This window comes from Microtus oregoni, unplaced genomic scaffold, assembly GCF_018167655.1.
Source record: "Microtus oregoni isolate MIOR12 unplaced genomic scaffold, Mior012 000031F_ref0000149, whole genome shotgun sequence".
NCBI classification, from domain to species: domain Eukaryota; kingdom Metazoa; phylum Chordata; class Mammalia; order Rodentia; family Cricetidae; genus Microtus; species Microtus oregoni.
The window spans coordinates 27,710,382-27,737,208 of NW_024543090.1; the positions used below are offsets into that span (position 1 = coordinate 27,710,382).

At 43.4% G+C, this 26,827-nt stretch overlaps 1 protein-coding gene across 1 annotated transcript in view; it reads right to left on the minus strand.

The window, feature by feature from the left end:
* Atp8b4 (ATPase phospholipid transporting 8B4 (putative)) overlaps positions 1-16,137 on the minus strand; it is a 151,978-nt gene extending 135,841 nt beyond the window's left edge. The window contains exons 1-2 of the mRNA XM_041679239.1: positions 16,107-16,137; positions 13,133-13,191 (exon numbers count right to left, since the gene is read on the minus strand). Coding sequence (XP_041535173.1) covers positions 13,133-13,191; positions 16,107-16,137 — 90 coding nt within the window. The remainder of the gene's footprint in view (positions 1-13,132; positions 13,192-16,106) is intronic.
* Between the last annotated feature and the right edge of the window lie 10,690 nt (positions 16,138-26,827).

The window sequence follows — 26,827 nt, forward strand, 5'->3', positions numbered from 1 at the left end:
AAAGAGTAGATGGTGTAATGATTCAGCCATACAACATGGCTGACACTTCCGGGTTCCAGGGCCACACACGCCTGTGAGGAACAGCCCTCAGGCAGAAGTGCCTAATGGCCCCGGGAATCATTCATGATGTTTTCCTGAACAGGGAATTTGGATAAAACAATAAGGAAGAGGAAAGTCAGGAGGAAGGATTAATTAATCAAACCTGTCTTCCAGGACTGGGGATGTATCTCAGTGGCAGAATGCTCTCCTAGTATGTGTGAGACCCCAGGATCAACCACAGCACTGCAAGAAAGAAAAGTCTCAAACGTAATTGTTTTGTATTTTTCATTTAAGTTACTAATGCAGAGGTTAAGTTTGCATGTTGCTTAAAGTAGTGTCAAACCATAGTAAAAATTTTAAAGAATCTCTCCTACAAGCCTGGACTCTGGACAAGTGAAGAGCCGGTTCTGCAGGATAAAGTGATGATGCCAAACAGAACCTATGGTCATGTTCTACACTGTGTTCAGCTTTATACACAGTAATGATTGTATCATTCCGTGGACACTGCTGTGACGTGATCACATGGTGAAACCTGCACAGCTTAGACAGGGGCAAGGAACGAGGCCACCCTTCACGGACATGCTCTAAATATATCTTTATTTTTGGTTTTCAGTCAAAAGGGAAACATGCTTTCATTCCTATTGTCCTAACCAAAACGATATTCAGAAGACCTTCAATCAGATATATTGATATTTTGTTTGTTGAGCCAGCCTACTGGGGCACAAATTCTGGAGCAGCTCACTTCCTGACCCAGCACTGAAAGCCTTCCCCACTGTCCTCTTATGAGACTTTTCTACCGTAGACCACTAGGACCAAAGAAGGCTCTTTCCAGAGCTACCTGGGGAATCAATGTGACATCTTTGATGTTAGTAAAAAGCAAAGCTAGTGGCCATGACTTTCGTTCATTAGTCTGCTATACAATAAATATTACTTTACCTAGGCAAAGATGTGTTACATTTGTTTATGCTATATTTGTTTAACAATGTAAAGATGTGTTGCTTTGCCTGCCTAAGGCACCTGATTAGTCTAATAAAAAGATGAACAGCCAATAGCTAGGCAGCATAGGGATAGGTGAGGCTGGCAAACAGAGACAATAAGTAGGAGAAGGAATCTAGGCTCAGGTGAATGAAGGAGAAGAGAGAGAGACCTCCCAGGGATCAGCCAGCCAGGCAGCCATGGAGGAAGCAATGAAAGTAGGACATACAGAAAAAAAGAAAAGTATGGCTCCCTGAGGCAAAAATAGATGAAGAGAAACAGGTTAAGTTATAAGAGCTAACAAGAAACAAGTCTAAGCTAAGGCAGAGCATTCATTATTCAATCAACTAATAGTAAGTCTCCTTGTCATTATTTAGGAGCTGGCTGCTGGTCCTAAAGAAAGCCTGCTGTCTTAGTCAGCTAGTTAATTAGCCCTAATGATGAAACATACCATCATAGGTGAAGCTGAGCCATGGTAGGACTTCCACACAATAGGGCAGAGCCTACCCATGGACGAGCAAAAATTATCTCTCTAGAGGAAGCTTGCTCTCTAGGGGAGGTGGGGGTGGGGCAGGATATTGAGGCCAGTTATCCTTCCAAGTTTAGGTAAATGACTCCACTTCTGGCTTGGCAGAGTAAGAAGTTGGGCAGGTAAACAGTTCACCAATAGGGAGCCTTCCCCTTGGAAGGCAACACCAGGAGAACAAAGGCTGAATTCCTGAAAGATTTTTTTTTTTTTTTTTGATTTTCGAGACAGGGTTTCTCCGTAGCTTTTTGGTTCCTGTCCTGGAACTAGCTCTTGTAGACCAGGCTGGCCTCGAACTCACAGAGATCCCCCTGCCTCTGCCTCCCGAGTGCTGGGATTAAAGGTATGCGCCACCACTGCCCGGCTACTGAAAGATTTTAAGTGGAGACTTAAATCTGGAACATTTGTTTAATGATGCAAAGATGTGTTTGATTAAACAAAATTCACCTGTGGTCCAGAGACTGAGTCAGCTACTAGCTAACAGGAAGTAGTAGGGAGAGCCCTGTGGAGAAGGGTTCATAACTCCTTATGGGAGGGGTGAGGCGCAGCATGAGAACTTCTCAGGAGACGCGAGGAGGCGAGCTAGGTGAGCTGCTTGCTATTCAGCCTCTCTGGGAAGCAGGATTCTACCTCAACCTTTAAATCTTGAATTCTTTAGCGGGACAGAGATTTAGATAAGTTCTCTTTGTAGTTTTGAAAGAGCCAGTGACTGAGGGAACAGAACTTCCTCAGGCTGCGGCTCTTGCGGCCTAGTCGCTGCTGCTAGCGGTGGAGCTGCAGTTGCTGACGAGGATGGCCATAGTTTAAAAGACAGACAATTAGAAAACAGGACAGCAGGAGACGTTAATGACAAGATTTTTAGAAAATAACTGGATGGAGAAGGAATTGAAGGGGGCACAAAAATACCTCTGAAAGGAGTTCTTGTAGAGGACTTTGAGTTATTCAGCTAAGAGGATGGGAGGCTGGCCCAAATCGGTGGTAGAGAGAATGGCAATAAACAATGGTGGTTGTGGTGGTGGCTAATGTTAGCCAAGCCCTTACAGTGAACACCGTTCTAACTTGACATTTTGTACCTTGATCTATCCTCAGGACATTCTTGTGAAATGGGTACTATATTCCCATTCTATGGGGCGAAAAAGCCAGAGTTCAGAGAGAGTAATCTATACAAGGTTCCCTAGCTTCTGGGTGGTAATGCCAGATAGGGACTCTCCACCTGGAGCCCTCGCTGTCACCTCTGTGCTGGTGCTACAGCCCAGTGCAAGCAGTTGCTCCTCCCTCCACAGCCTTCATTTGCCTCCACTCTTCATCCCCAGCCCTTCTGCTACCTTCTGTCTACATCGTTCCTCCTTGTCCGCGCCTTAGTTACAGTCATGGTTGTTGTTGGTTTGGGGGGCAATTATAGTTCCCTTGTGTTCCCTTGTAATTCCCTTTGATAGCAGTTCCACTGGCCCCTGACAAGTACCAACGAAGACCAAAAGAGTAGATAACTAGACCTTCCTTTCAGCTTTCCAATCAGCAGCAGCGGTGGCCAAACGTCTTCACATGTTCAGTACTGACGGCTCAAGGAGAGGCAGAAAGCGTAAGTGGAACGTTCTTCAGAGACAGGCCACCACAGAAAATGCCAGTAAACTGGAAGGATTTGTTTTGACACTGAGAGTCTCACAAGCTGCATAACTGTATTGCTGAATACAAACAAAGCCAAGATAAAAGAGCAAGCACTGTTAAGTTCACACCAAAGCACTCGGGGACTTTCCTCGGGGTTCCTCTGGAAATATTTCTCACGCTGGATTATCATGGAGATGAGGTCTCAAGTTAAAATTATCTTGCGAAGTCAAAAGATTTATACAAATACTGGATTTCATGAGCAAATTCTGAACTAATCCCCCAGGGGATTTGTGACTGCAATGTACTAGACAGGACAAACTCTGTCACAATAACAAACCACTCCACTCTGGGTGACTTCACCCCCCAGGAGTTTATTTCTGGTTCTGCTACTCATTTAACCCGAGTCTGCTCCTAGTCACTGGTCGTGTTGGGCCAGGACTATCTCAATACTTCCAATACAGTACCAAAGGGAAAGAGAGTCTCTGGAGAGCCACACCCATCCACTAAGACCTCAGCACAAATGCCCACAGCACATGGCTAACAGACAACAGAAGGGCTGCCTCTGCCAGAAATGAAAATTAGTCTGTGATGTCTCAGCTATAATATAACTGTATATATTTATATATGTAAGTATAGTATAATATATACTGTGTATATATTATATAATATTGTACAATATTGTTTATATACACGCACACACACATATCCGCTTTCTGTGTTCCAAAGCCAATCCTGTAAACAGCAGGTGTATTTGACCGTATTCTCAACCACCTCTGCTAACAGTCCTCCATCGCAGTGGGTTCAACTCCCATCTACAACTCCAGGATCAAGCTCAGATTCACTTACACTAATCACACAGCCTATCTTCCCAATCACATTTCTGCAGTGAGAAAATGGTACATAACCTGACTCAAGAGACTTTCTCTTACCTACTGCATTCTAACCTGGAAGGAGGGAGCCCTAGGGGCACTACTCTTGGGATCCTGAACCTCCTAAGAATAAAGCAAACACCTAAGACAGAAGGCTAGGGTGTGTGCGATAACAAAGGAAAACTGGATGTGAGTGTGGCAGTGCACGCTGCGTCCTCAGCAGTGAGAGTGACGGCACACGCTACATCCTCAGCACTCAGGGAATGGAAGCAGGAAGGTGGAAAGTTCCGGGTCAGTCTGGGCTACATCCTGAGCTTGACGCCTTGTATTGAGACCTCACAGAAGATAGATAGATAGATAGATAGATAGATAGATAGATAGATAGATAGATAGATAGATAGATAAATAGATAGACAGATAGACAGATAGATGAATAAAATCTAAAAAGAGAGTTAAATTAGGACAGGCCTTCCCGTAGGTCCCACGAGCTGTTACTTACTTTTTAACTATATGTTCTGTTGACATCTGTCTTTGCCTAAGTCAGTTTGAAGCTTTTTTCTTTTTTTATTCCCAATCAAACACCAGGCACAAGCATTAATAACACATTTATTGTCCATGTAATAGCGTGACTTTTTCTCTACTCTTGCCTACCACACTGCATCATAGAAGGTAAACCTCCATGATCTTAGAGCTGTCTGGGCACACTTCCTGCTTCTGTGAATCCCATAGATCAAACCCAGGAACTTTTGCAAGAGCGCCATGGTTTCCGCATTATCAAAGCCGCCTTCCTCATCTGATGAGACACTCTATGTCATGGCAACTGTATGAATATCTACCTTTCCTTGCTCCAGGAATGCTCATGTGTAACGTTACTAGAATACAGTCTAGATTCCAGGAAGACAAAAAATCCCACTAAGGGAAAGGGCACCTCTAAAATGATCTATTTAAAACCAAAGAGAAACCATGCCCACAGACTGCTTGCGTAAAAGAGGAAGTGGCCGGAAGGCATTTGCGCCACTCAAGGAAATGTGTGAAACACCCACGTTTATGCAAAGCTTCCCCCAAAGAATGTGTGTGTGGGGCACACGGGCAGCACAGTCACCTCTGGCACCTGCCTCTCTTATACCAGACTCCTCCATAATAGTCAAATGTTGCCTGGTGCGTTTCCATAGGCTCTGAATCAGGAGCAATGCAGACGAGGGAACGCTGCAGAAGAGGCTGTATGGAGAGGTGGCTATAGATGGTGGCTACCAGCAGCATCTCAGCAGTCTCCTCAGCCAGGATCCCAGCCATGTGCAAAATATATTTCTGTAGTGAGAAGAAGAGACCATGCTACCCCTAACCGTCATTCATTCATTCAGCTCTTGCTTGCAAAGGACCTCCTATGTGCCGGGCATCCTGTCATTGAGCCAGGACTGCGAATATGGACAGATGGAAGTCCATACACACATAGAGGAAGTCTGCATTTTAGCTGGGCAGGCAGAAAGGCAGGAATAAATAGAAAACAAGCTTGTCCACTGGTGACAGTGTTTAAGGAAGTGACAGAGAAGAAGCACCGAGATTCCCCTTAGGAAGCCCTCTTGTATGACATCCCTTGTTAAGGTAACCTCGGGATGACCCTGACAGGGAAAGAAAGAGGACATGAAGTTGGGACGGGTGGGGAAGTAGGGACAGATCTGGAAGGAGCTAGAAGTGTGGGGGGAGGGGTGAATATGATCAACATTGTATGAAATTCTCAAAGAATTAATAAAAACATATTTGTTTTTGAAAGACTCCCCTGATGAGTCTGCGGAGCCCCTGATGCCAGGGGTGCCCATCCCCCACAGAGGTACCAAAAGAAACCCTTGTGTTAGCTAAAAATAAAAAAATGTTAGATGCATTTTAAGAAAAAACAGTGTTGGGGTATACTTAATGCAAATTTTCTTTACTATACTTGTATGTTTACGCTCACTATAGATTTGTGACTATGGTAAGGGCAATATCTACATGTGTCCACATATGTTCATATATGTATGAGTATGTGAAACACACATGTATACTTGTGTGTATATATGTGTGCATGCACATATACTGTATCTATAGTGAAAACACTATACCTATGTGTGTGGGTATACTCACAGTTTCACTTTTTTCACAAGTAGGGATTGTGTTCACTTGAGGATGCATGAACAATCACAGTTACAATAGAGGAAATGAGCATGGCCGGGATGGGAGAGTGTGCGGCTCCTGGGGTGATAGTTCCTCCGAAGCCAGCAAGTGCTGTCACCTTGCACATGTCCACAATCCTCAGAACCTCCACGAGCCATGAATGAAATGAGGGAACTGGAGGCTGAGGGCCATCTGAAGACTGCCGCCAAAGGTGATGTCCTGTGTTAAAACGCTGTGTTTGTGCAGGGAATCAGAAATATGGAAAGCCCAGCTTCCCTCTTAGGAAAGGATCCTCCGATCCTTGAGGTACAGCGAAAGGTTCACATTAATTCAATCAGCCTGAGCAGTCACTTTCAGCCTGACTCGGAGTCTGTCACCAAGCTGCTCTCGGAGCTCACCCCCAGCCTACCCTCAGTAGCAGGGCCAAGAAGAGCCCCGGGCTTAGGTCTCTTCCGAAGCAAATCTGCCAGGCATCCGTCAGAACCGTCTTCTCCTCTCTGCTCTCGGGCCTTAGTTTACTGGTTCCGCTTCTGAAAAAGCATTCTAGAACTAGCAATGTCCTACAAATAATGATGTATCTATTTTGAAGAATTACCAGGGGGGAAAATTAAATTCTCCTCTGAGGTTAATTTAATCACACTACTTTTTTTTCTTGCTTGTTTGTTTGTCCAGGATATTTAGACACTTAGGACATTTTAGACAGTTCTAAACATAATGTTAACTTATCTTTTGTGACATTTTAAAAGGGACTTAATATTCTTGGTAAGTTATAAAGGGGTAAGTAAGGTTCAAGACAATGGAGAACACAAAGCAAGATTGTACTTCAGGGCTTCAGGGCCCTCTAGGAGCAAAGTAGGCATCCCTCTGAGCTGGCGTTCGAGCTAGTGGGGCAGATTCCTTTTCTTAATTACAGGGAGGTGTTAAAGCACAAAGTCCATAAAGTTCCTTGTTTGTTAGAACTAAATAGATCGCGCTCACACCACTGTGCAGTCTGGGAACTGGGCCAAAGTTCAGGATCTCAGAGTTTACGACAATAACAAAGGCACAGTGGAAGAGAAGGGCACACATAAAGAACTTTCCAGAGTAATAATCCTTCCTTGGACTCTTCTTACATCAGGGTTCTACATAAATAAAGCAGCCTCCAGCGGTACCCTCAAAGACTGCAATTGGGGACCAGAAGGAAGTCCCTACTACTCTGTGCTTCTACTCCAGGTCTCCTGCAACAGTCCCCATCTTTCCGGTCTACAGCCCCTTCATAGGCAGGGCCAGGCAATAGATCCAAATCCACACGAATTCACAGTACCTGCTCTGCATCTTTGTTGCCTGGATTTTGTCTGGGAACGAGGTGCTGAGAGGGAAGGACAGAGGACTGGGTCAGCAACAAGAACAGACAAGTCTCTAGGTTGGTGATGGGTGGGGGTCAGAAGACTTCAAAGTATCTTTGTATCATTAAAACAATAATAATGATTTGTAAATAAAATGTCATTCTCCAATATTTTATCATCACGACAAGCACAAAAGGTTTAATGAATTTCCACCAAATTTTGAAGCTAGATGAGGTGGTCTGAGTTAAATAAACACTGCCCTCACCTTGTTTCAGGACAATGAGACTCCCTGAGGACATGCGTGAAAACAGCCGTAATCTTCTGCAAGAGCTAACAGAGAGGTTCAGTGAGAGATACAGTAGGAACCAGGGGTGAGTGCGGGGCAGAACCCAGCATACCTGGAGTCTGTGTGGACTGGCAGTAATCAAATACTGTAAGACAATGAACCCATCTTCAGGAGGGAAGCTTCCATAGGAGCAAGTCCACAAGCTAGGCTCCAGAGCAAGGAACCACGGGAACAGATTTATTCCATAGCTTACTATCCAAGATGGGCATGGGGGCACATGCTTTTAATCCCAGTACTAGGGTAGCAGAGGCAGGCAGATCGTGTGAGGTCAAGGCCAGCCTGGTCTACAGAGAGCCAGGGCTGCACAGAGAAACTGTCTTGGGGCAGGGGGGAAGCTGACAGTCCAGCCAAGCATCACTGGGAGCCCAGCTAAGACTAGCAACCAATGTACAAAACTGCTTTAGGGCAAAACCAACTAAATCCATGCCACTGCCTCCCGAATGAATGAACAAACAAGGGGCTATCGGCTGCCATTACTGAACCTTTCCCACCCCATCTTCCTTCCTTCATATTATCTCTCTGTTGTATTCTGCTTCTCTGTCTTTTGCCCAACTTTATACACACATGCACACGTATGAACACACTTATGCACATATATTGGTTCTCAAGAGGAAGAATCCACAGAGGTTGCTGTGTATAGGAGAATAGACTCTGGAGGCATTGTGTGGGCTCGGTAGATTAGACTCTGTGTCACCCCCATGAAGGGTCATCAGTAACACTGACATTAGACAATGCATTGTACCGATGAAGAGGGGAAACCTAGAGGTCTCTGAGGTCAGCTCTGCTTTTTAAAAAGCTCTTCTTGCCTGGAGTGGTGGCCAGTGCAAGCACTGGGCCTCTGAGCTATGTCACCAGTCTTGACTTGGGATCTTCTGTCTCACCCTGCTGAGTGGCTGGGATTGTAAACCTGTGTAACCAGGTCCACCTTAACATTTATTTTCTAAAAACTTTTCTTCATACTATGACAAAAAAATAACAGTAATTGTATAATCTAATTACACAAATGCCAGGATGTTGACAAAGTCAGTAGATGATAAAAATGAAAAATTGGAAGTTAACTAAATGAACTGATTAATGGGCCAAGAACAATCCATAAAAAGGGATCTACTGGTGAGAAGCACATGGCTGTCTTAAACAGTGTTGTGCCCAATATTGTTAATCCTAACTTAGATCAATGTATCAGTTTATGCATATATGTTTATGCATATGTGTGGTGAGCATACACACATGTATGCCTGTTCATGCGGGAGTGCATGTGTGTGAAAACACATGCATACAAGTATGTCTATGATGTAGAGGTTGACATTGGATGTCTTCCTCTATTGCTCCCCAAATTATGTATTGAATTATATATTGAGTCAAGGTCTCTCACTTGGGCCCAGAGATTGCCAGTTTGGCTAGTCTAGTGTTGAACTCCATTCCTTGCATATGTGTGTGTGTGTGTGTGTGTGTGTGTGTGTGAGAGAGAGAGAGAGAGAGAGAGAGAGAGAGAGAGAGAGACAGACTTATCTCCTAAGTTCTAGACCAGTGATCTCTAACCCTGATTGGCAATTAGAATCTTGGGAAACTTTTAAGAATTCCTAGACTCCACCCACAGAGCTGTGATTTAATTGTTCCATTGGTTTAGATATTGATAGAAACACAGAAGTTATACTCAGTAAATCTGTATATGACACAATAGTAAAAGAGACTTAATGACAGAGTCTTTAGCCCTTGTCGCGGACGGTGTTGTCCGGCACCGTCCCAGACAACAGCCCTCTGCATAATCAGGAAGGGAGCCTAGTCGCCAGAAGTGGAGCCGGAAGCCAGAGTGCAAGAAGCGGAGGGAAGTGGCTGCGTTTTTAAAGAGAAAGAGATCACGCCCCAATGAGCTGGTATCTCAGCGGCTATTGGCTGAAGGAGCAGAAGGAGCTCCCGCAACACCTTCTCATTACTTTCAGGTAATTAGCACGGAATGATGTCACCTCTTCTACATGTCCCCATGGCACCTGGACAGCTACAGCTAGACTGGCAAGAAGTTTGCAATCAGGAAGGCATACATAAATGAAACCAGAGCCATCTGGGCTAGGGCACCAGCAGCTACAGACTCAAATCACCAATCCAGACATGTCAATCCTCTGCTGTACAAACTTATATCCTCAAAGTACTCCCACTAATCAAACCAGAACATTCTTAAGATGTTCCGCACATCCTTACAGCTACTATGTCAGGTAACGGTCATGTCACACAAATCACCAAACCAACCCAGTTGTAAAGAATTACAATTGAACTTTAATTCCTAAGTAGCTTATTTTGTCTATGAAAATAGATTATACTGGGGGGGAGGTTGGCAGTTGACTGACACTATAAACTCAGTATTGGCAAGCTGAGGCAAAAGGATTGCTGTGAGTTCGAAGCCAGCCTGGTCTACAAAGCTAGTTCCAGGTCAGCCTGAGCTATAGAGTAAGACATTGTCTCAAGAAACAAAAACAGCACTAGCAACTTTTTAAAGTATATTTTTAGTGTTCTCACTCCCAAATGGTAAGTATATTAAGCAAGGTATATATCAATTAACTTGATTTAGCCGTTCCACAATTTAAATATATTTCAAAATATTTTTATCATGAAATTTACAACTTTTATCTTTCAAAAAGGAGAAACAGAATCACACGAAAAATACAACAAAAATGTAAGCATTGGTTTCATAACAGTGGACATAACTTAGATCCTATATTTTTGCACGAATAATTTGACTAACCTTCAATCTACGAAAGGTAAAATATGATGGTTATTGTGATTTTAACAATCTAATCATAGAATCGTATTGTTTGGACTGGTAACTAAAACTACAGAAATATAATAAAAACCACTTGGTGACGGTTGGAAAGAGTGGTTTTCCGTTAGCTGAGAAATTGTTACTGAAGTTGCCCCACTTGGTCCACATGATGATTTATGGGCCTATTTCATCAGACACTGACTGTAAAGGAAACCGAATTGTGGTTCTCCTCACTGGATCAGGTGCTTTTCTTCCTCTTGCATCTGCTCATTGGTTAAGTCTTTACAGAAATACATCCCAAAACAGCCAAATTATAACAGGGCTCCAAAATTCTACCATCAGGGATCCCTAGCTCAACTCTTCTGATTCTAATTGCACATTATTTCAGTTCACATCGAGCCAAAATAAAGCTTTTTCTCTCTAGATTGTATTTTAGGTATGAACCTAGTGACAACAGTCGGTCTATATCGGCACTTATACATAAAAAGTAAGGAACTTAAGTCAAAGGTATCACTTTGCAGACCCGGTGATTCATGGCTCACGCAGCCTGAAGTCTGCCTCCCGCCATGACAGGAGCCAGGCAGAGCAGGTTCCTCTGCACTGTTTCAATTCACTACGGTCCCTCGGCACAATTGCCCAGTGGCTATCAGTGGGAAGAGTCAGACATTCTCTTTACACATGACACATTACAGGGGCTGAGATAGTCTAGGAGCAAGTAGAATCCAAATATAATTTCTAATCATAAGAGTTAGCATTTCCTGTAGATGTGACCAAACTCTGCTGGGCGGGTTCTATCAGCCAGTCTTGATCCGGGTCACGTGGTTCAATTAGACCAGGAGTCTCTATGTCAGTGGCAACCTGTGGGTCAAGACCCCTCTTGGAGGATGAATGACACTTCCACAGAGGTCACCTAAGACCATTGCAAAATGCGGGTATTTACACTATGTTTCCTAACAGTAGCAAAATTACAGTTATGAAGTATCATCAAAAATAATTCTATGGTTGGGAGTCACCACAACGTGAGGAACTGTATTTAAGGGTCACAGCATTAGGAAGGTTGAGAACCACCATTCCGTGTGATTGTATGTGTGCTTTGAGATTTGCCAGTTAATTGGAAGAATGTGAATTTTGTGTGTATGCCTTCAAGATCTTTACCAGTGCATCCAAGTTTGTGTTTACTAATGCAACTACATGCCTGGATGGTGATATGTTGGCCATCAGGAGTTCTTGGATCTTATCATACCGTGATGCAGGCCTGTGACATTTCCTGTGTATATGAAACTAGGTTAGATTTTATATTCATTGTAATGTTGCTAACACTTTTTTTTATTTTTTTATTTTTTTTATTTTTTTATTTTTCGAGACAGGGTTTCTCCATAGCTTTTCGGTTCCTGTCCTGGAACTAGCTCTTGTAGACCAGGCTGGCCTCGAACTCACAGAGATCTGCCTGCCTCTGCCTCCCAAGTGCTGGGATTAAAGGCTAACACTTGTTAGCACTACAGACGCTGGGTTTAAATAGTAATCTGAACGTTTGGTCCTGTGAAGTTGCATCTTAATGTTTAATTTCTGGCCAATTATTTATACAAAGTTTCCTACATTCCCAACATGTAGGGGAAGTTGCTATACCTACAGGGTGATAACCTATGTCTAGGCAATACAAAGTACACCCTAAAATTGGTGGTGGCTTTCCTTCAGAATTTGGAAAAAATATTTCACATGTTATATAGAGTCTAATGGATTGTAAAAAGAGGGAAGATTAAAATCACCTTCTCAAGGTCTTCCAGCTACAATCAAAAGTGTTTCTCCATGGTTCTCAATGCCCTGAACCCACCTTTAGAACCAATCAGCCACCAATTTCCTGAGACACTACCTTCCCCAGACTTCTATCATTCTCTTCTTTTCTCCTCAGCCATTGCTCTCTTCCCTTCTTAGGCTTCCTCCTTCCTGCCATCTCATCCATGTCTGTCCCTCCCTACAGAGTCAGCCATCACCCCAACAGCTTCCACTTTCCTTTCGACATCTCCTAGCTCCTCCCAGATCTACAACTGTGGCCACACTCGGGTTCTGTTCGGTACTAACTTGCCATTTCCATTTTGGTATTCATTCAGTCCATTTAACATGTAGGCCAAATAGAATACTATTTTATTTTGTGTCTCCCCAGCTCCTGGGATCCTGTTACCTCATGCACAAACCACAGGGGCTGCCCTTGCATATGCAGCAATCCTGCCTCAGCCTAAGAGGATTGGGACAACAGGCATGCATCACCATGCCCAGCATCACACTCGGCTTCAAGCAACTACAGCTCACCAAAGTGAACTAAGCATGAATTCTTGAGAAAGAATAGACTTTATCATCCTCCCATGTCCACCAAGTGGTCAGAGCAGAAGAGAGATATGTGTGAGAGAAAGCACATGGTGCCGTGCTTTCAAAATGGGCCCACAAGGAAACCTTTTTGTCACTGTGAGATTCTACAAAGGCTTGGATCCCTCTTCTAGCCCTGAGTAAAGCCCCTCCCCCAACATACTGTGCTGTGTGGTCACTCACCGCATACTGGAATTTCTCATTGTAGTCACGGTCATTGGCTTTTACCACCCGCTCTACTTCTAAAAGAGAGAGAAATCAGATATGAGATTCAACGTTAAACCTTGTTAAAGTAACATCTCTGAGATTCCTTTGATTTTGAGTTCTTTTCTTTGAAATTGAAAGATATTAATTTCTGTCTAACCTGAGCATTAGAAAGTTCTAAGTAGGGCTGGGGAAGTGGACTGGGGAAATAACTTACCAGATAAAAGGACCTTAACAATCAGGAGGCCCTGAATTTGAACCTCCAAACACATGTGAAAGCTGGACATACAACATAAGGCATCTATAATCCTAAAACTCCTACAGGGGGATGGCGGTAGAGACAAGGAACCCCTGGGTGTTCTCAGGCTGGCCAGCCTAGTGTAAGCAGATGAAAATCAGCAAAGACCCTGCCTCAAACAAGTGAGAGGAAGACCAGTGCCTGATTGTTGTGTTCTGTAACCTCTACATGGGTACTGCGGCATTGTGTGCCTGCATTCACACTCAAGAATACACACGCACACACAAGAATGTATGTGCTTGTACACACACACACACACAAGAATGTATGTGCTTGTACACACACACACACAAGAATATATGTGCTTGTACACACACCCACACACACAAGAATGTATGTGCTTGTACACACACACACACACAAGAATGTATGTGCTTGTACACACACACACACACAAGAATGTATGTGCTTGTACACACACACACACAAGAATGTATGTGCTTGTACACACACACACACACACACATCTTTAAAAGTTAAAAGAAAGTCTCAAAACAAAAAGCTATGTTTTTCATTATCTCTTTAATGAAATCCACAAAACAAGATGTTGTATTTCTCTAGTTTGTACAACCATCCAGTTCCACAAAGACCGTTTCCCTTAACTTCATGTCATTTGTGAAAGAGAAAAACCCACTATAGGCCAAACTTATCTTAAAAATTATTTTTCTTTTCACAAAAAAAGCACAAAATATAACAGAGGCAAATAAAATCATATAGAATGGGTCATTTAAGTCACTGGCCTTCCTTATGCTTTATGGCCACAGACCCAAAGGTGGTATTTCTAAAAGGCACGTCATATAACTAAGGGCCTTCAGTAGACAAGCCAGTAAGTTAATCTCTTACGAAAGGAAATGTATACACCAGCACACATAATAAAAAAATAGACAAGCCCAAATTTTGTGAAATATGTTATATTAATATATTAATAGAGTTAGACCTAGATCTTGGATCATGGTCTTAACATAACAAAAACTTGCCACTCCCGGTCCTGTTAGAAGCAGCCACAGTTGAGCAGATTAACCTCGGGTTTACACTATAAAGACTGTACCAACGATTTGCATAAAGGTTTTCACATGACCATGGAAAAAGACGGGAACAATTCTAGAGTCTTATATTGGCATTGGGAATATCAACAAAACCCTCTAGAGAGGACATAAGTAAAGCCTTCAGGTAGACACTACACTGGGACAGAATTCAGTCCATGATGAAGCTGAACATTGCAATGTGTCCTACAAGGGAACTGATGCGAATGATTACAGATGCAGGAGCCAATCACCTGCTAAAGATGTTGTTAGAAGGACAGATAGGGCACTGAATAAACTCAAATTCAACCTTTGACCTTTAAAAAACTATGGTCAAAAAATAAAGTCTTAGTAGTAAGATATAGAATTTTCATTGAAATAACAACTGCGTAGTTGCTGTCATTGACTGACCAGAGATGAAATGAAAGAGCAAAACTCTCTGTGGTGCTCTAAATAAGAATGACCCCCCTCATTGGCTCATATATATGAATGGTTAGTCATCAGGAGGAGCACTCCTTGAGAAGGATTAGGAGGTGTGGCCTTGCTGAAGGAAATATGTCAGTGGGAGTGGGCTTTAAGGCTTCAAAAGTCTAAAGTAGGCCCAGTGGCTCTCTCTTCCTGCTGCCTGCAGATCCAGATGTGGAACTCTCAGCTCCTTAACCCCTTCTCATGTCTACCTGTGTGCTGCCGTGCTCCCTGAACTAACCCTCTGAAGCCAGCCCCACTTAAATGCTGTCCTTTATAAAAGCTTCTGTGGTCATGGTGTCTCTTCCCAGCCATAGAACCCTGACCAGGACACTCTCTAAATCTGGAATGCCATTGCTATCACAAGCTGAGCACCCCTGAAATTCTGAAGCACAAAGGGCTCTAAAATCTCAAACTGCTTGAGCACTGACATGATATTTAAGAGTTTAAGAGCTTTGGAGAATCTCAGATTTTTTTGCATTTACAGGATAGGAGTACTCAACCAGAAAAGATCTATGCAAATATTCCAAAATCTAATTTTTTTCATTTTATTAAAAACTAAAAAAACAGAAAAACTAAGCCCCAGAAAAACTTCTGGCTCCAGTTAACTCAGAAAAGCTATATTCAACCTATTTTCAGGAGACTGATAATTAAAACAAACATATGAGCCAAAAAGGACATTTCCTGCTGCCTTGACCAAACTCATTTGTCCTGTATGGATGCAGTTTCAAGTATTTGTGTATTCATGCAATAAAACACTGCTTTGAAATAAAAAAAAAAATGAGGAACAAACCACAGAGAGAGACAGCCACACAGATAGACATACAGTGAAATTTTCACACTAAGCAGAAGACTCACAATTGAAGAATATGTGCTGTATTGTTTCATTTATATTTATCTTTAAATAGGCAATAATAAACTGGCAGAGATCAAAAGGTGGCTGGGGATTCCAAGAGGGTGAGCCCAGCAACACAAGGGACTTGATGCGATGATAGAAACTTCCTTATTTTATTTCATGCGCCCTTGGGAATTGCATGGGTAAAAACAATTGTTGAAGCTTTTTGAGCTTTAAACTAATGTATATGTTTTCTGACTAAACCAAGCCTCCAATATAAAATAGCATTACAGTTCCTATTGTTTTGTGTTATCTGAAAAACTCAAGCCTTACCAGGCAGCTTCTTCTTACTGAAGAACATCATCCCCCTAAGTTTTTACCACGTCACAAGAGCTGGCCTATATGTTTTAAAAAGAGAAACATGTGTTAGTATTTGAACGACGCTCAGTATCTTTACATTCACCCTCTTCGGCTGTCTTCCTACACAAATGTAGATGACAAGTTGCTGATATAATAAAGAACAATAAGTTTAGTTTAATGTGTTTAACAATGACCTGTGCCATAAAAGTGCATGCTTGCATTATAAATGTATCGGAGATGGGAAAACCATACTTCAAAGTGAAGGCTTTAGGAGCAAGGCTTCTCCTTGACCTGCTGCCCTCTCTGTTCTCATCCCTCATATCCTCTTTCCTACAGTCCAAAGAAGATTTGGAGGTTAGAATTCCTTCTTCCTAAGACAGGTCACAGAACCCAGAGCTCCTTCCTCCCAAATCTAGCCAGAAAAGCTAAATGACTGTCCCTAAACACCTCCAATCATATTTCTGTATAGAACTGTCTGTGAAGAAATCCTCTGATATATTTTTTAACTAAAGGTTATAAGACCCTCACCCCCATTCCTTAAAGGGTCCGACCCCACACCCCAGTGGAAAAAAAACATCACAAATGAAGGCTAAGAAAAATCTGGGCAGATGGGTCTCATGAGCATTCTCCACATCAGCACCTTTGGTGGCCCAGACCTTTTCTGTCCCATCACAGACCACATGACTCTGTCTCACTGAAGCTGCCCGTGAAAATGGTTGGTTCACCCTGGATCTTTCTTTGGATCTTCATCCTAAAGGATCCAGTGTCATTTGTGACACCACCAATGTTCAGCGCATTTTCTCGGTCCTGTTAAGTTGCCTTATTGTCGGTTTTTCCCAGCAGATTCGAATACATTACTTCATGGTGAAACTTGGAACTTCCCAGTAAAGGCTTTACGGCAACCCTAGGTAAGCATATATGTGTACTGGATTTTGGGTTAAGTTTGAATCAACTCTTCTAGTTCACCCCAAACACTAGCAGTTAGAATCTCTTGGGGCTGTGCAAGCATCTGCCTTTCACTTGAATGTACTTGATAATTCCCCACAAAGCCTGAGCTGGTAATCATGAATGTGGGGGCGACATATAACAGGGAATTGTTGATCAGCCTGCAACTAAATACAATCCAAAATGTTCCACTCATTTATAGATATGGCCTTCTCCTGGTTGTTACCCAAAACACTAATAAAATAATACCATCATTACCTTTTTACCACGAGCAAATGCACTGATTACACACAACATTCATAACCCATGGAAATGAGCACAGGCTACTTTGCAAACACATAGCAGAGCAAGCACACATACGGAATTGGTGGCATTCTTTTGATTAGAAAGAAAAAAATGATATATCTACTTCCTGTTCAGAGATGTTAAATGCAGAAGGCACTAAGTGTACTCAAAGAAATATTATGTGGGCAGCCACCAGATACCAGATAAGGGGAAGAATGGTGCATTTGGCTTAGCTGTTCCAAGAAAGGACATTTAAGAGGAAGTTCATCAACACCCACTGTTCTAATATGGATCCTTCGGTGCCCAAAGCACCGGAAACCATCAATTTGTCTTCCTGTTACCACCCTTGGGCGTGCCTGACAAAAAGAGGCACTGACGGTAGGAGTCTAGACCTCCCTGGTGCCCAGACTCCAAACCTGATGAGTCTAGAGGAAGGTTGGTTATTGCTGCCGTGTGCTCTCAGAAGCAGAAGTAGTTCTCAAGTTTAACCTATTAGAAACACCCCCGTTCCCTCCTGTCCACCTTCCAGTCCATCGGCTACAAGGTTGTCCAAACCATCCCTCCAAAGGCCTCTCACTGCCCAGTCCCTGTCTAGGCAGTGGGGTCACCTAGGACATTTTTGCTGACCACAGATCATTCTTCCCTGTGCATATGCTCACAGGTCTGATCCAGACTTGGGACACTATAGGTCAGAGTCCACATCAAAACTACAGACATCTTCCTTAAAGGGGAATGACATCACATCGTGTCGTGACCCAGCTAAGGAACCCAGAACACCTCTCCTACCCTCCTCCACTGCCCCCATACCTCTATTCACTTCTCGCGTCTACACCAGAAATATTCAGTTTAGCCTTTTGCCATTTGGGGACCTTTACCAATCCTCTTACCTATATCTATAACCATCTGGGGACCTTTACCAATCCTCTTACCTATATCTGTAACCATGGAACCACAGTCCCACCCCTCATATACCAACTCATACGGCATTTCCTCCAAGAGGCCTTCAGTGACTTCTGACATCAAAGACGGGGACCACTTCCTATGTGTTCCACAAAACCTGGTACTGTTCACGTCAGAGTTGATAGTACTCTAGACTCTATTTGTCTATTATATTGGTCTTCTCCTCACTACAAACTCCAATGGAACACGTACATACTCATCTGGTCCGTGGTTGTGTCCCTGCCATCTGACATGTGTCTGGCTCACAGTGCTATCCCATGTGTTTATTGAGTATGAATGAATGATTTCTGTGTCCCTAGGGTATGGAGCTAAAAGACCTTCCTCTCTTAGTGACCGTCCTTTCTAAGACTCAAGCATCAGAACAGCTTTGACCTGTCATCCCTGTTTGGGGGTACCTAAGTTTTAGGGGTATTTCCTGTCTCTTGCTGGCCCCTATCCCTCTATACACCATCATCTCCTAAACACCCTTAACGCAGATGAAAAGAACACTTAAGAGCAAGCATTTAGTCTTACAGCAAATTGAAGAGCAGGAGAAAGAAGGGAGAAGTGGCCAGATCTTGGAGCTGAAATGGGAACTGCAGCTAAAAGAAGACTCATAGGCCAAGTATTTGTATTGGTTACATTTGTTCTTTGACAGCTACACAAACGTGCGTAGTGCATTTGGTCGACTCACACCCGCAACCTTCCCTTATCTCCTTCTCAGCTCTGCCTCCCTCCCTTTCTCCCTCCTCCCCTCCTTCTCACCTCTGCCTTCCTCCCTTTCTCCCTCCTCCCCTCCTCCTCATCTCTACCTTTCTCCCTTCCTCCCCTCCTCCCCTCCTCCCCTCCTCCCCTCCCTTTCACAGTCAAGCCTCCTTGGTGTCTTGAGACACTGGTTTTAACCAGAGGCACCTGTGTAGCCACAGGTTCAGCGCTATGTGTTGCTGCCTGCTGGTCTCACTGCTGGTACACAACTGAAGGCAGCTCATCCCAGAATCAGTCCAGTTTCCAATAGGATACAAAGGACTTTTTTATGTAAGTCTCTCCATTGAAAAAAATATCGTACAAAAGCAGTCCTAACCCATGAAGGACTTTCTTCTTATTTCCTTAGTTATTTATTTATCTATTTATCAATTTTGATACAGGGCCTGAAGATCTGTCATGTGCTATATCTCACAGGCTATCCTCAAACTCAGGGCAGTCCTCCTGCCTCAGCATCCTGGTTGCTGGAATTACAGGTATTTCCACCATATACAGCTTTTTCATCATCTCTTCTTTGTTTCACACGGTAGTCACCAAAAAGGAATCAGAGCAGAGATTAAATGGCATTATCGGGGAGAGACATAAAGCCTATGAGGATGACATCTGGGGCTTCGGGTGACCCCATCTGGCCAGAGAGAGACTAATCAACAAGTCTAAGCCAACTTGTTAAGACATGAAAATTCTCTTTGGGGACTATATCAACATAATCTGTTTTCACGGGACCAAAATCCCTTATTGGTTTGTTAGATGGGGCTGAGAGAACGGCACTAACTGATAACCAGTGTTAAAGATGGAGCTAAATGCACTCATGGGCTGTCAAGGAAACCATGGTAAAACAGCCATGTAACTCCTCTCTTACTTTAGATCTCTCTGCAAGACGATAGGGCTTAAAAGAATGCCATATCCCTCCTAGAATTTCATTATTTCATACCACTTTTACGTTTTTTCTTTCAACTTCTCACTACCACCTTCCAAAATGTCTTTGAAACCATTTATTTTGAAGATACCAAATAAATCCATTTTAACTTTAAACATTTTTACTTTTATAGAAATATTCTCTACTCATAACTTGGAATATAATATCATCATTGGTGTGTGAATTAAACTACTTCTGTATAATTTCTAGAAACTTTTTCCTCAATAGCAATCTTACTCAAAGGTTTTCTAATCTCTAAAACATAATAAGAGCTGGACAGTGGTGGCGCACGCCTTTAATCCCAGCACTCGGGAGGCAGAGGCAGGTGGATCTCTGTGAGTTCCACCCCAGCCTGGTCTACAAGAGCTAGCTCTGGAACAGCGCCCCCACAAAACAAAAGCAAAAACAAAACAAAACAAAACAAAACAAAACATTATAATGAGAAAAGATAGAATTTACCTTAAAGCCCCTGTTCCCACCCATCCGATCTTTTCCTTGTAACAATGATCATGCAGGCATATTTTATGGAAGATTGAGACCAGTGCAATAGATTTCTGTCAAACTTGAAGGAAATAAGATCTCCCTCAATAGTGTATTATAATTCCTATAATACTCTTCCTATTCCTCACCAAATGTGCTCATCCTAACATGTTCTTCCTCATCTGGGGTAAGGGTGTCAGGAGAGAGTGGTGTATAGAAGGATGGAGGCCAGCAAGAGAGATGAAATACCCTCATTCTCTCTTCTTTTCTTTTTTTTTCTTGAGATAGTGTTTCTCTGTGGCTATGTAGCCTATCCTGGAACTAGCTCTTGTAGACCAGGCTGGCCTTGAACTCATAAAGATTTACCTGTCTCTGCCTCCCGGATTCTGGGATTAAAGGAATGCACCACCACCACCCAGCTTCATTCTCTTTTCATAATGTATAAATGTTGGGGGAGGGGGGTGTTCACACACACGTGCGTGAATGTAGCATGGTACACATGCGGACGTCTGAGAACAACTTCTGATGTTGGTCCTGGCCTTCTGCCTTGACTGATGCAGAGACTCACTACTGTGTCCACTATGCTAGCTAGCCTGCAGACTGCCGGAGAGTCTTCACCTCCTGTCTTCCCATAGGAACGCTGCCACTCCAGGCTCTCCAGGAGTTCTGAGGAACCAAACTCATGTCCCTTTGCTTACACAACAAGCACTTTACCCACTGAGCCCTCAAGCCAGCCCTAGGCTTTTTCATTCTTGCACGGTCATCAACCCTCCAGAATAGCACACACAGCACTTGTTCCACTCAGAGGGTGTCAGAGAAGAGAAGAGGTCATCTTGTGTTGAACTTTGGATCCCTGGAGGTCTGAGGGACAGAAGTTTGTGAGACATAGACTCTAGCCCTCGGAGTAGGGACTTGGAATTCTGAAATTGAGCCATTTAGAAAATACTGAAGTAAATGAGAGTCGCATAAATATGTTCCCCTTTTTAAAACTACCCTAAATCATAGAAATAAAATATATTTTACTGTGGGGTAGGTCATAGCTTTCCCTTAGCTTCATCTCGTGCAAACGATTGATATAGTGTTTTCTCCTGCAGAAGTTCTAGTAATATAGAAATGATTTATAAATAGACAATAGATAAAAGATTAATATAGATAAATACCCCAATAGATATCAATAGATAAGTATATGATCAATAGATAGATGATATATATGGAAAGATGACTAATAGAGATAGGTAGGTAGCTAGAAGATGAATATTGACAGCTAATTCAAATAGATAAACAGAAGATAAAGAGATAGTAGACAGAAGTTTGATTATCAGTAAATACATACATGTATACAAGTGAAAAAATTAATAGTAAAATAGAGAAGAAAGGTAACACATATGTATATATATTCATTTAAAAATTAAATAGGTATATTTTTTTTAAACTCAAAGTTTTACTTCTAAAAAGATTGTCTCTCTTTGACCCATGCCTTTTTGTACCCTGAGCTGTACCTCCAGCCCTTTTCTTTCCAGTCCAAGTTCAGGTATGAATCACAGAAATAATTTTTCTAAAGAAACAAACAACAAAGTCAAAGGGGGATGCCAACTGGTACAGAGGAAATAAGGACTTCTTGACTGGAACGATGACCAAACAAGACACCTAGGAAACCCCGTGTGGAAAGAGGGTTCCTTGTCCATGTTGCTACTGGACAAGAAGGTCTCCCCTCAAAATGAAAATGGGCACACCTGGGGTACAGGTGCCTAGGTGCTTTAAGCTGAGGATTAAACTGGAAATTCCTTCTAATGATGGGCACCCATTCGGCAATTAGGTTATTACAGACAATTCCCCCTGCTCCAATTCCACACTCACCGAGCAACCTGCTAGTAATAAATTGGTTTCCCGCAGAAGCCTGCCTACAGGGAAAGATCACACCAGTCCTGCTAAAGTGAACATCTGGTCCTCTCCATGACTGTGTTACGTGTTTTAAACTAGTAAATTGCCACACTTGCTGTGGCTTCCATGTCCTGAATTTGTGTTTGTCTGCCTCAAAAAAATAAAGCTGCTTCTAGTGTCCTATTAAAGTGCTGTCCAAAGTCCCCAAGACAAAAGGTCTTTTCTAGCCATAGACTGCCAGGCTGTTTGGAGCCAGGAGCAGGGCGGTTAGAAGCTTGTCCTCTGGGCCTCCTGTTGTCCCTACCGTGTGACTCTAGAGCCGAGCGTGAATCTCTGTAAGCCTTGGTCAGACCCACCTTGACTACAGAACAAGTTGCTCTGAGCAGCCACATTCCTAAAATCCAACTTCTGAGTCTGGAATATGGATGCTGTGATGGCTTCCTCCAGCCACTGTATTGTTAACACACAGTTCCCAGCCCAGATGTGTGTTCCTCCCACTTACTCCTTGCCAGCCCACTCCTCTTGCCCCCTTCCTCTCTTCTTTCCAATATCTCAATTCCTCTCTACTTGTTTTCCTAGGTTTTCTTCTCCTCAGGTGGTTTGTGTCCCAGGTGTGTGCTTAGGTGAACCTTGAAAGTCCACCTGCAGAAGCAACAAGGCCTGAAGTTGGAAAACCAGGAGGATGGGTGAAGGAACAGCCCTTTCTTCTCACTGTCTCCCATCATCCTCACTCACTGTCCCTTGCCTCCCTCAGGCCCCAGGCTCCCAGAGCTGAGAAGCAAAAGTCCTGCAGATTCTCTCTCCCATAGAAAGGAGGTCTGGCCTTCAAACTATAGTCAAACTTGCTTGCTAGCTCAATGCAAGACCTCTGAGGGACAGATACACTTTAAGAGCCTTAAGAAGAGAGATCCTAATGAACCTTAGCCATGGGAGATGAGACCAGAGAGGGAGAAAGGGAAACACCAGGCTTCTGGTCCGCATGAGTTTAGCTGAGTGTCAGAAAGAGGGTGGAAGGTATGGAGGACGCATAGGTCACATTAGGTATCAGTGACGGCTATCTCCAGTCACAGGGCTTGTAAGTTTCACATAGTATACTAACATAGAGGTGGAAAAGCCTAAGCCTACCTCTGTCTGTGTGTGTGTGTGTGTGTGTGTGTGTGTGTGTGTGTGTGTACACATGTGTGTATGTGCATATGTGCATGTCTGTATATGAAGTGATGGCTATTACAGCCAAACTTATGTTAGTTAGCAACTATGTCTAACTACCACGCCTCAACTGTAAATTCTTTTTTTTCTTATATAACATCTATCTCTATTTTCATCTGCCTCAGCTCTATAGTCACTCTTCCCAAGATCCTTCTGTGTGTTCACCTGTTCCTATCCTTCCCCACACTGTGAACTTCTGGAGGAAGTTCTTCCTGTGTCTCTCATGACCAGTCCAAGGCTGGCTGATGGGCCATGTTCAGAGACAAATGAAGAAGTACTGGAGGTTAGGGGTTCACAGGACCAAATACTGACGCCAGTACAGGTGGAGAAAGAGGGAAATGAGAAGGGGAAGGAAGGTGACTAAGCCAGGGAGGCACATCTGGAGGAGACAGGACCAGAGGAGGAACAGGTGCACAAGCAGAGAGAGAGGCAGAACGGGACAGGCTAGGAGGAGAGGGAAAGAGGCGAGGACGCGGTGGGGGATGAACAGGGAAGAAAAGATTTAATATTTATGGATTGGTGATGGCTGCATGCTTAATACAATATAAACAGACTTCATGTCGCCTGATATACATTATATAGAAATAAATACTCACTGGGCACTTGACCTAAGGCTAAGCCCTTAGTGTATATAATCTCATTCCATTCTCGCCAGAACTCTAAAGACAGGAGCCAGCATTATCCCCATTTTATATATGAAATGACACAATCGTGTACGTTCAAGAACCTGTGGTTGGCCCTGCCAGTAACAGACAGGAGAGACCTATGAAAATGGAACTTAAACTCCAGCCCCAACTTGCCGGAGTTTTTTGTTGTTGTTCTCTAGGTCTCCTTATGCCAGTCCACTATATGCATTTTTTTATTCATTTTTAAGAATTTTTAAAATTTTTGTGTGTGAATATTCCCCTGCATTTATGTATGTGTGACACTTGTGTGCCCAGTACCTATGGAGGCCACCAAGGTGACAGAGGGGCCTTGCCTATGATGACAGGTGTCAAGGGAGAAGGAGAACATGGACCAGCAGAAGAAGAATTACCAAAGAACAATAATAATTCAGTCGGATTACATCAGCCTCTTGGTCGTCTTCAAAGCCCAATAGAAGGTGCAAAGCCAAAGTGCAGACTTAGGAGGGGCAGCGTATGAGCAAGTGCTGAAGCCGCGGAGGCAGACGGTCTCACGGAGGAGGACGGTGTAGCCGAGGAAGAGTCAGAAGGAAGAGGAGCAAGGAAAGACCTGCAGCTGAGAATGCACCAATCAAAGAGCAAGGATACAGCAAAGGGAAGATTCGGCCTTCAAAGATGGTCTAGGAAGGGCTACTGAAACGAACCAGTGTTCTCCTGCTACACTCTTCTCTGAGCCCAGCACGAGACAGGCCGGCGCTCAGCACACTGCAGCCAAGTGAATGCAAGCAGAGAGGAAAAGGGAGGGGGCCTCAGAGTAAGGGAAAAAGCTGTTTCCAGAGGCACAGGTTGCTCAGAATAGTTAATATTCACTTACAAATGTATTTATTAACATCGAAAATACTTAAGATGACTCAGAAGTTATTTTCTCTGCCAGCCTTCTAGGGGAAATCCTTAGACAACACCTGACCTTTGAATTCCAGTGTCACACAAGAGTGCCTGGACTGTGTGATTGATTCTGAAGCTGAGACTAGAGGAGAAGGGAGGGAGGGAGGGAAGGAGGGAGGGAGGGAGGGAGGGAGGGAGGGGGAGGAAGACGGAAAAGGAGAAAATGCTTTACTTCAAATATTAATCATCTGCTAATGAACATTTCCATGTGGCTGTACATGAACAAAACCACTCCTGTGCTCAAGCACACACACCCGGTCTCCCAAGGGACAAATACCACTCGTTCTATTTTTAAAGATTTATTCATACAATACCAAGCGATATAAAAACACATTAGTAGATAAAGGCTACTCAGAATCTTTCTGCGTTTTCATCTCCAGTGGAGGCTGACCTGCAGCCACATCTAAGAAGGGCAGGTTCATGAGCGCAGGCATTTGTACCCCACATGATCCCTCCTATTTCCTCATCCTTTTCTTGAAACACTTCAGTACCCAATTAACTTTTCTCAGCACTTTCTTTCTTCTTCAAACAGCTCACTGGTAACCTGAGACCTGAAATGCTCCCCACATCCATGAATGAAACAGCTAAAAGCTAAACAATTTTTCTCTTCAAACAGATCCTAGCCCTGAAAATCTGTCCCTGGAGCTTCAGAAACATAGGCCCGTGGGAACCACACGTCTGTAGCATGAATTCATCATAGAATAAACTGGACCTCGAGCTGTGCAGATGAAAACCTGCTACCAAGCACTCCAAACCCAAGATGTTCCTTCCGCTGCTCTCTTCTGACACTTCAGATGTGATGCTCACAGAATAAAAAGCTGAAACTCCAAGCATAGAGAAAAGAAAATGCCCTATCTCCTATCTACAACTAATTTTCCCAAAAAAAAACATTTTTTAGGACAAGGCAAATAACACACAATATTTTCTAAGCCTCAACCACATAGACAAAAACAGCAAAACAAACAGGAATTTGGAAGAAAGTCTCAACTAGTCCAGAGCAAAACTCCTCTTGATCTCCTTAACCACAGAATGGTCCCCACCTACTCACCTCAACCTGGACCCAACCTTCTCCCATAAGAAAGGATTTTTCCAGCAATGCAGATAGGTCAACTAGGTATCCAGCATGGATGTACTGAAAGCTCCAGTGCTTACAGAATACACACTCTCTGGGGCATTCTAGAAAGCTCAACCCACAGAAAGAAAAAAACAAAATCCTTGACCACTTACCACCACCACAACCGAAAGCTTCTGGGTAGCAACCGAATCAACAGTCTTCAGGAAAGGATGCTGTCATGTCAAGAGAGCAGCTCCCCCAGCTGTGGGGCAAATGGGGGCGAGAGCCCTCGTTGGAAAGAGTCTGAGCTCTGAGGAGCATCTCCTCCTACTGTTGTCTGCTACCACAGCCAGGCAGAACTGGTTAAAACAAAAGGGGACTCCCAAGAGACTGGCGGGAGGATGACTTCCTCTGTGGGAAGCAGCAACTCAAGGTGGGAGTGAGCCACACACGCCAGCTACCTGTCTGCTCACCAAACTTCTAGCAGCCCTGGACCCAGGAAGCGAAGCCAGCAGCTTTGGAGTGCCCACCTGTTTTCCCAGAGATTAAAGAACCAGCAGTGGGAGTTAACTCATCACAAAGGGAGTTGGGCTCTCTCAGGGAGGAAACCTAAGCAAGCACAAGCAATATCTAAAGCTCAGTGCAATACTTCTCCTTT